Source organism: Canis lupus, chromosome 9, assembly GCF_011100685.1.
Source record: "Canis lupus familiaris isolate Mischka breed German Shepherd chromosome 9, alternate assembly UU_Cfam_GSD_1.0, whole genome shotgun sequence".
In the NCBI taxonomy this organism is placed as follows: domain Eukaryota; kingdom Metazoa; phylum Chordata; class Mammalia; order Carnivora; family Canidae; genus Canis; species Canis lupus.
The window spans coordinates 18,331,614-18,342,313 of record NC_049230.1 but is presented as its reverse complement, the minus strand read 5'-3'; the positions used below and the strand labels follow the sequence as shown (position 1 = coordinate 18,342,313).

Sequence of the window (10,700 nt, the reverse complement as noted above, 5' to 3'; positions counted from 1 at the left end):
TCACTTTGTTCCGGTTTCGCGAGAATGAGGTGTTCCTCGTTACGGCTCCCTTCGCCACAAAAACTACAAAACCCAGAATAAACCGCAAGTTCCTTTCGTCCAATAGGAACCCCCTATGTAGCGAGGCGCGGAGGCCGGCTCTCGCAACTCAAGATGGCGGACGAGAGTGAGACAGCAGTGAAGCCGCCGGCACCTCCGCTGCCGCAGATGATGGAAGGGAACGGAAACGGCCATGAGCACTGCAGCGATTGCGAGAACGAGGAGGACAACAGCTACAGCCGGGGGTAACGATATCCTCGGAGTCCAATTCCCGTCCAGTCTCCCACAACCTGGGTCTCTGGGGTGCGGGGAAGTCACCGGGAGCTTAGGGTAGCCCCACCCCCACATTCTTATTGGCGGAGACATTGGGATCCTGCCTGGCGATTGGTTGCTGTCTTTGTCATTTACCAGGGCGGGTGCTCAGTATATTAAGGGCCGGAGACATTCAATACTTTTATTATATAAAAGTTCTTCTGCGTAATGTTGTTCCACTCGTGTGCTTCACCCGCGTTCAGGGAAAAGAGCATGTTGGACTGTGGTTTCCGATGGCACAACACGAGTCAATCTAACTACAGTTCAAAGGGAACGTTACTTGGATGTGTGAACAACGTGATTAGCAATAAACGAATAATAAAACATTTTGCTGCAGCTCACCTTCAATGAGGAAATAAATCAGCTTGTACAAACCATAATTATGTTGTAAAATATCACTAACAGAATCTCAAAATACAGACTTACCTTATAAACCCGACATGTAATTACTGTATGATAATGTTTTGATGTATACAGTGCCCGTTGTTCCAGATAATCCATAAGTTTCCTGAACAGTGTGTAATTAGAACTTCCAGGATCTTCCCTCTATTAACTTTGTGAAATAGCCTCAAAGCTTCAAGAAATTGAGTGATGGTGCATCTTAGACAGGGATTGGAACTGGGTTTAATACTGTATCTCCTGTACTTCAGAGTCTTGACTACTAGTAACTGTTACTTGGGGAGAAGAAATTCATCAGGCATTTAAGTGTTGTTCTTTTCCTACATCAGTTTTCATTCTCCTGAGCCACACCCTATCCTTCTTCTTTCTTCGTTTTGTTACAGTAGCTGGTACTGAAGCTCTGTCCTTGTCTAAATTTACAATTATGTTTGTTTTGTTTTGTTTTTACGTGTATGTTTTTGAACGTTAAGTTAGGAGAGACTTTTTTGGATGTATAACTTTGAGTCTGTGGAGGTCTGATTGTGTGTGTGTGGGGGGAGGGGGTAGTCCCATTTTCATAGCCATCAAGTCATTTGCAATATTAGCAGAAGTCCTGTAGGTAAAGGTAGAAGGTTGAAATCTTTGAATAAAATTAAAATACACTGTCCTGGAGAGATGGAAAAGCAAATGATTAATTAAGTAGTTTATGATCTGCTTGTGATAAATCCTTAGGTTAAAAAAACTAGCTTTTATGTTCTTTGACCAGCCTTAAGAATTCACAGGAGAGATGCCTGGGTGGCTCAGAGGTTGGGCGTCTGCCTACGGCTCTGGTCATGATCCCGCGATCAAGGGATCGAGTCCCACATCGGGCTCCCTGCATGGAGCCTGTCTCTGCCTCTCTCTCTCTCTCTCTCTCTTTCTCTTTCTCTCTCTCTCTCTCTGTGTGTCTCATGAATAAATAAAATCTTTTAAAGAAAATTCACAAGAAGAATGTAGAGGAAAAGGAAGTTTGTCAGATCTGGTTTTATGAGTGCTATAACTTGCAATAGATCTAATGTAACAAAAGCCTTGAAGTTTGAGATTGCTTTTTTTTTTTTTTTTTTTTTTTATGATAGGCACACAGTGAGAGAGAGAGAGAGAGCGAGGCAGAGACACAGGCAGAGGGAGAAGCAGGCTCCATGCACCGGGAGCCTGACGTGGGATTCGATCCTGGGTCTCCAGGATCGCGCCCTGGGCCAAAGGCAGGCGCCAAACCGCTGTGCCACCCAGGGATCCCGACTTTGAGATTGCTTTTAAAGAGGAAATAGGAAAAGGAAGAGGGGAAAGTGCACCCCTCCTGAGTAGAAATCCTAATCATAGATGAGAGAGTTGATGAATTCGAAAGTCATTTCAGAAGTGAAAGTATGGCTTTTTCTTTGCTCTGTGTGTAGTTGCTTTTATTTTTCTCTACTAAACTGTTGTCCTGACCAGCATCTGTAGCTTTTTAATTGGTTTTATATTCCCTATGATCTGTGAATCCTTTTGCAAAAAGTATTTGACAGAAAGTTCTGTGTTTTATTTATAGTACAACAAAATGATAACCTTAAGAAAAACTTTGGTGGTGTTTTGTTGTTGTTGTTGTACATGGTTATATGTGGTCTGGATGAACAAATTTATTAGCATCCCAAATCTAGCGATCTGGTAAATAAATTTGGAGGTGGCAGGTGAAAAATAAAGGACCTAGCTTGGAGGACACGCTACTTTTGGCACTCGGAATCTGAGGTGGAGTCAGTATTTCCCCACTAATTGTCAGAGGAAATGATTTGGGAAAGAGGCAGTGTAGCACGGAAAGAGCATGGATTTAGGGGTCATTCATACCTGAGTTCAAAGCCTGGTTCTGACACTTATCCTGTAACCTTGGGAAAGTTACTTAACGTCCAGTTATAGGGATTAAATGAGATAATGTCCAGAATATAGCCTGGCCCCTCCCTCCCCTTCTTCTTTCCAATCTTCCCTGTTCTTCCTTTCTCCAGCTTGTATTCTTATCACATACCTTGTTTTTTGTAGTTTTTATAATAGTGGTTAAATGTATCCAGTTCCTGCCTCACCTGACTATAAGGTGCCTGAGTAGAGGGACCATGTTTTTGAGATGCCTGGCACTTCATGGGCGTTAGTGATTACTTACTGGATGAACAAATGGCAAATGTTAAAACTCAGAGTTCAGTGTTAGTGGAGTTTCTTCTCACGGAGGGGAAGAGTGTCAGATTTGTCTTACACATTTTGCTTCCCCACGTCAGCCTCATTGTGAGCCTTTCTGCAGTTTTCTGTGAAATACCTACAGAAACCAGGGATCCTCCCAATTTGTCCTGGAAGTTTTCCCCTGTGTTTTTGGCTTCTTGAAATTTTTCTTGTCTTATTATTATTTAAAATGTTTTCAAAAGTGATGTAAAAAAAAAAAAAGTGATGTAAGAATTGAAGGGGAGCACCTGCTTTTTATGCTGATGAGTCTAATATGCAATAAAAGTTAATGATAGTTCAAGCCAACCTGTATTCCCTTTAAGGCCTTCCTTTCAGGATGGGCTCACAGTACTTTACACTAATGAAATGAGCTACATCCGTACACTGGAATAATAGGAAATACAGTTGTGGTAGTTCCTTGTGTCCCTTTGTATATAAGGTTAGTCCTTGACTTTTTGCATCATGTGTTTCTTCCATAATTAAATAAACATTTGATGTTTATTTATATTCCTATAAATATACATTTAAATACACATATATGTGCACATGCATACATGCAATGTATGTATATATTTTATTTTATGTGTTTTATATATATGTATCTTTACAGTTTCTCTATATGCTATTTTTTTAATCCACTTAACGAAAACAGGCATTTTTCCCCCAGTTGCTTGCCTGACATAAGTTATCCTGAGCAACTGAGAGTAGAGTGAGACTAAGATAATCTTTTTTCTTTTTAACGATTTAATTTATTTGAGAGAATGTGCACAAGTGGGTGCATGCATGAATTAAGAGAGAAGCAGAGAAAAAATCTCAAGCAGACTCCCTGCTGAATTCAGAGCTCCCTGGACCTGAGCTGAAATTCAGAATCAGATGCTCAATCTACTGAGCCACCTAGGTGCCCTCAGACTAAGACTATCTTATCTTAATAGTGTAGCCCCCTGCAGTTCATCATTCATCTAAAGCTTTAATTTGCTTGTTTGTTTTTAGTGAAAGGCTTTCCAAGAATTGTTGCTAAGGAATAAACATTTTTAGCTGGCAGTAGATTTTAGTTTTGGGTTAGCAAACAAGTAAAGTTTATTTGGATGATTGGAACAGGAAAAGACTTTTATATTGTTTTGTTCCTAAGATTGATTGATTGATTCATTCATTCATTCATTCATTCATTCATTTAAAAAACTTATTTACTTGAGAGAGAGCCAGCTAGGGAAGGAACAGAGGGAAAGGCGGACTCCCCACTGGGGAGGAGGCCTGATATGGGGCCTCATCCCTGAGGGGATCATGACCTGAGCAGAGGGCAGATGCCCAACCAACTGAACCACCCAGGCACCCCTAGGATTCTTTAGGATTCTTTTAGAATTTATTTTGCAATGTCATGGATACTGCTGAGATGCTGCTAAGCCATCCTTTTGATATGAATGTCGAATGTCGGTTTCCTATCCTGGTTTCTTACTCTATGGGGACAGGTTAAGATGAGTTCTTGTAAGTTTTTCTCACTAGTCCTGAGCTGTTACCTCTTATGAAGAAACTTAAGAGAAAAAAAGAGGCCTTTTTGAAAGGAAATTCCATAAAGCCAGCTTTACTTGGTTTTGTTTTATTCTTCCGATTCTCTGAGAGTGGTTCTTTCCATATTTATTTGGTGGCATATAGCTGCATCTAGCTCTTGGAAAGAAGAAATCTTTTTTGTGCCTTTTTCTTAATTTCTCCCTTCAGCTTTTGGTTTTTCAAAACTAGATCAAAGCAGAAATGAAAAGAGAAACCTCATCACTGATATCAAATAAGTGTTCTAATTTTATTTCCCAATTAAGTGGCAATTAAAAAAGAAACTAATCAAGAGCTGCTTCAAAGAGAAGAGACTGGAAAGCAGAAGAAATGAAAAGCAAATGAGAGCCTATTTCAGGGAGACTGCTGCTCATGGCACACCAGTTTTGCTGATTTTTCACATTGTTTAACTAATGTGCTCACTCTAAAATTTCCCAGCTTTACTAAGTCTGCAGTTAACCCTTTGCCTTCAGAGTCCATAGATTTGGGGACCGTAGATTGAGTAACTTTAGGAGGAGCTTTTTCAGCTCTTCTCTGTAACCTTGTCTAAAATCTCTGCCCTGCAAGCCTTTCTTCTGATTCCTCAAGGAAAGTGCTCTTGCAGTTATTGCATTTAAGACACACAAAAAAGCAACAAAACCTAAACTAAAATTCTTCGATAGGATCAGTACTTGCTTAGTAATGTTTTCTACTTCTGCTAACTTTGAGAGACAGCTGAAAAGGTTTCACCATTGTGGTATTTGATAAATGTTCTCTGTTGTTATTACTACGTTCTGGCCACTGTGCTAAGCCCTTTTCATGGATTATCTCCTAGACTTCACTTACAAAGACTGAATTAGCTTTCATAGTGAGGCTTGGGATTTGCGTCTCTACCTCTTCCTTTGACATCGTGGAGGTTCTATTGCTGGACTTGCTGGATTTCTTTTCCTACTGCCTTGAGTTCCGCCTCCTGACTGCAGCAATGTGAGTCGTGTCTTTGGATCCATTCAGTAACCCATGGACTTTCCCAGACTAGGGAGTCAGTTGGTGATGGAGATGGCTGACCCCTTTAAACTTTTCTTAATGGACAAGTATCTTTTCCTGACATCATTCTAGTGTGTGAAATTTCTGTCAGCAGTGAGTCATTGCTCAGAAAATTACTGAAAATGGTCTCTAAACAGCATTTGATTTGACCTTGGAGTTGCAAGTTATGGGGTGGCTCACCAAAGCAACCCAGAGGATGTGGAATTTACATTTCTGTCTCAGTCCCATTCTAAACAGTTTAGTATGGGCCCTGGGTGGCTCAGCGGTTTAGCACTTGCCTTTGGCTCAGGGTGTGATCCTGGGGTCCCGGGATCGAGTCCCATGTTGGACTCCTTGCATGGAGCCTGCTTCTCCCTCTACCTGTGTCTTTGCGCCTCTCTCTCTTTCTCTCTCTCTCTCTCATGAATAAATAAATAAAATCTTTAAAAAAATAAATAAAGAGTTTAGTATATCAGAGCTTTTGTGACCCCTAAAAAAAAACAGTTATCTTCCATGACAAGAGCTGACTTGTTCACCTTCAAAATTCCTGTCCCAGGAAAGGCAGGGGATGTCAGTAAAAGCAATTTTTGTAATCCCTTCCCACAACCTGCTGTTCTTTTCACAGGCCTCTCTGGGTACCTTGATGGCAGTACTAAAGTGTTTTTATTTTTCCCATCATCTATGATTTACACAGTTTTTTCTTTCACTAATGGGTGGGACTACAGATTTTGGAGTATGACTGTAAGTGAGCCTGCAGTCATAGCAGTACAGAGGATAGACATTTGAGACTGAGTCATACCATGTGCTTTGCACCCAGGTACCCTTGTATGCCACTGCACTCACCTCCTTGGGCCTTCTGAGTACCGATAGGATTTTTTTTTTTTTTTAGATTTTATTTATTTATTCATGAGAGACAGAGAAAGAGAGAGAGAGAGGCAGAGACACAGGCAGAGGGAAAAGCAGGCTCCACACAGGAAGCCCGATGTGGGACTTGATCCCAGGACTCTAGGATCACACCCTTAGCTGAAGGAAGGCTCTAAACTGCTGAGCCAGGGATCCCCCCAATAGGATTATTGGTGAACATATCACACCTTGTAAGTAAACAGATTTGCAGAAAGATTTCCTGATATCCAAAAGTAGAATCAAAAGATATCAGAACCTAGGCTTTAATAGGTTTCTCTGAAAATGTTGAATTTTAGCCCAAAGAATTCCAGTTTTTAGGGGTAGAAAATAAGTGACCAAAAAGCTATGAATTTTATTTTCTGGACTTTTTTTTTCTTTGATCCCATAATCAAAACTAACCCTGTTGTCTGTATTTAAGATGTTGGAACCATTTTAAATAGTTTTAGTGGAGCTTTTTTGTTATAACTTTATAGAAATAGGACAGGTCTAACGAGGGAGAAGATGACAAATAAGAAAATTGATAATTTAATAAGAAAGTTGATTATTTAAAATCTCAACCAGTGGTTCGTTCAAAAGAGCACAGCATCTCCACACTTTCATAGACTGTTAACATACCTGTCCTATGGAAACATTATTGGAGATGATTTGCTGACCCCCTTTCGGGCTCTAGCTTTCCAGGATTTTATTTTAGTCTATTATGTTCAAAAGTGTCAGTCAAGCACGTTATCTGTTGAACTCTTAACTGTGCACTCGGTGCAACTGGAGGTGTTATAGGAAACAGCTGTATCAGATGTCCCTATGCTAGGAAATTTTTAATCTTACTGGGAAGGTAGGAAACAACACATTATATGTGAAGTATTAAATCTTTTGGGAGATCATAATCTTAGCCAGATACCATTGAGAGCTAGTGTAGTCAGAGGAGGCCTTCTGGATAAAGCATTGCTCACTCTCCTCCTGGCCTTTATTTATTTACTTACTTATTTCCTCCTTGCTTTTAATATGTGCTCCTCTGATATACAGAAATTTGTTTTAAGGCCCTGTGTGATGAAACAGTGTTCTTTTGACTTTGGAGGAGTCTCAGATAAATTCCCATGGAAACAAGACTATAGTGTTTGGGAAGGAATGGCCCAAGTCTTTAGAAATTGATGGATTGTCCCTGGGTACCAGTTGGTTAGTTGGTGACCAGTTTGTCTCACGTGTCGGGGCCTTGGTTTCCTCTTCTGTAAACAGCAAGTTAAGCTGGGTGGCCCTGAGATTCTTTTCAGCAAGCTGCTGGCTGAGCTTGCACTCCCCCACAGAACAGCTTTCTGTTCCCCAACCACGCACCCTTGAGTGGATTTTGTTACCCAGTAGGATGGAGAGGAGGCCTGTGTTATGGACCCTTACTGCTTGTCATGTTATCTGGAAGTTCTGTGCTCATGCTGCTCATCTGTCAGCGTGCCCTTCTCCCGCCCACTTCCACATCCTGGCATTGCATTCTGTTTCTAGAAATCAGCACTGAGGCTTATTTTCTATCTCCTCCCCCAAGCCTTGATTTATACCACAGCATCCATGGGATTTCTAGTTTGAATTTAGAACATCTTGGCCTTCATTAAAAAATGACATTTCTTGGGACTCCTGGCTGATTCAGTCAATAGAGCATGAGACTGTTGATCTTGGGGATAGGAGTTCAAGTCCCATGTTAAGCATAGAGCCTACTGAAATTTAAAAAAAAAAAAAAATTTAAGACTTAGAGAGCACGCACAAGTAGGCAGAGCAGCATGGAGAGAAAGAAGCAGGCCCTCTGCTGAGCAGAGAGCCCCATGCGGGACTGAATCCCAGGACCCTGGGATCATGACCTGAGCCAAAGGCAGAAGGCAGATGCTTAACTTAGAGCCAACCAGGCACTCCTCCCTCCCCAGTTTTTTAAAGACATTTTTTTAATCGCTTGTCTTCCCTGTTCCTGGCTCTGTCATTCTGCTAATTTGTCCCATATTCACTAGGTTGGTCATTAATGACTTGAGCTTATCAGCTTTAAAGTGTAAACTTCAGGGATCCCTGGGTGGCGCAGCGGTTTGGCGCCTGCCTTTGGCCCAGGGCGCGATCCTGGAGACCCAGGATCGAATCCCACGTCGGGCTCCCGGTGCATGGAGCCTGCTTCTCCCTCTGCCTATGTCTCTGCCTCTCTCTCTCTGTGTGTGACTATCATAAATAAAATTAAAAAAAATAATAAATAAAATAAAATAAAGTGTAAACTTCAAAATTTTTATGTTAACTTTCATGTCTTTTTCCATTGTAAGGAGCCTCCTTCTCCCCAGGAAGGCAGATTTCACTGATTCTTTGCTCATTTTTTTGGAACCAAACGAACCAAAGTCAGACTTTGATTTTCTGTATTCCATGATTCTGGCCCATCTCTTTGGAGTGTGTTAAGGTGACTGGAAGGCTTAGAGCACTCTGAGATTGCTGTTTCAATTTGCAGAATCACTATACATCCTGAGATACCCACCTGCTGGGTGTGGACTTCAGGTCCCTTTAAAAATTATGCTGAATTCTTAGAGAAGGACTAGCCTGCTTCAGTGGATCGCCTGGTTTGGTTCTCTGCAAATCCAAATGGAAGCTGTTCTCTGAAATGGTGTTGGCTTCCTAGGAGGCTTCTTGAAGACTTACTCTCAAGGCCTCTGAGCTTGGTCTCTTTTGAGTAATTAGTATTACTATAATCACCTTGAAAACTAAACCCTAGGGACGCCTGGGTGGCTCAATGGTTGAGTGCCTGCATTCGGCCCAGGGCATGATTCTGGAGTCCCAGGATCAAGTCCCACATCAGGTTCCGTGTATGGAGCCCGCTTCTCTCTCTACCTAGGTCTCTGCCTCTCTCTGTGTGTCTCTCATGAATAAATGAATAAAATCTTAAAAAAAAAGAAAAAGAAAACTAAACCCTAGTGAACTCTTTGGAAATCTCTTCTCTGAGTCAGTTGTCCTTTCTGGGTTGTTGACTGTGAGACATGGTGAGCTCATAATGTGTTCTCGTGGCTGTAGCTCAGTACCTAGCAGCTCTGTGAAAATGACTCTTCTTTCTTTTCACTTTCCTTTGTTCTTCATCTGTCTCTATATTTGCTGTACAAGTTGAAACAGGATTGTTGCTCAGTAGCTATGTATACAAATTTAGGACAGTACAAGGAAAATGAAATTCACTCTCTGCATTTAGTTTGGGTCTTGGAGTTTGTCAGGCATGTGTATTGATCATGCATAATAAAACAGAACAAGAGTTCAATCTAAAGATCCTTCCACAGAAACAGGTTCATGAGGTGATGGCTGCACAGAAGTGTCTCTACTGAATAGCAGAGCAAGGGCAAGAAGGTGATTTCTTAGTGATTTACTTGGAAAGATTTCTGAAGTTGGAGAAAGTAATTTCTTCTGTTTTCCTTATGTGAAAATGTGTTTAGTAAATATCCAAAAGGTTAACACACAGCAATTCTTTGCCTTGACCTTTTTTATCCATAAAATTATTGTAAAAATATGTATTTTTATGGTAACTCATATACAGGGACCAGGTAACTCATTCCATAAGCTGAAATGAACGAGGACTTATAAATTGTATCAGTGGCAGGACACCGCTTTGTTTCCTAACATCAACTGGTTTTTCAATTTTATAATGTTCCATATAATCTTGAGACTAAAGTGAGAATATGTCTGGAATTTTAAAATCACATAGAATTGTTATAGGCTGCAAATAGGCCTGTAGATGATAACAACATTGAATTACTAAGTGGAAAGAATTTTCTTTAGGCCATAAATTACTTCCTGTTTCCTGTTCTTTGCCATGGCCTTGATGGTTTTGCAGAGAGCATCTGGTTTTAGGAGTTCACCTTATTCCTCCTCAATGTTATTGGTCTTCCTTTCATAGTATGCCTTCTGTATCCCATTAAGATAATACCTAAGAGTTGCACTTGTGTCCAGACTTCATGACACTTGGACTAAAGTGACCTTCAGCCTTTTTTTTTTTTTAAGATTTTATTTATTTATTCATGAGAGACACTGAGAGAGAAAGACAGAGACATAGAGGGAGAAGCAGGCTCTATCCAGGGAGCCCGATGCGGGATTCAGTCCCGGGACTCCGGGATCACTCCCTGAGCCAAAAGCAGACGCTCAACCACTGAGCCACCCAGGCGTCCCATGACCTCCAGCCTTTCCTGGATCTCCCTGACTTCATAGTCTCCCTGCAGCAGGGACCTTTGAGAGGCGTGGCAGATGGGTGCTGGCAGGTAAACCAGAGTGGGGTGAGGGGAAGAGTGAATGACCTAGTAGGAACTGAGGGTTATGGGCCTGGG

At 41.3% G+C, this 10,700-nt stretch overlaps 1 protein-coding gene across 3 annotated transcripts in view; it reads left to right on the top strand.

Annotated features, from left to right (window-relative positions):
* Nucleotides 1–10,700, top strand: part of NMT1 (N-myristoyltransferase 1) — a 40,729-nt gene that overhangs the window by 6,238 nt on the left and 23,791 nt on the right. For all 3 annotated transcript variants that reach the window (XM_038547052.1, XM_038547053.1, XM_038547051.1), the window contains one exon: nt 107–284. In XM_038547052.1, coding sequence (XP_038402980.1) covers nt 154–284 — 131 coding nt within the window. In that variant the 5' untranslated portion in view covers nt 107–153. The remainder of the gene's footprint in view (nt 1–106; nt 285–10,700) is intronic.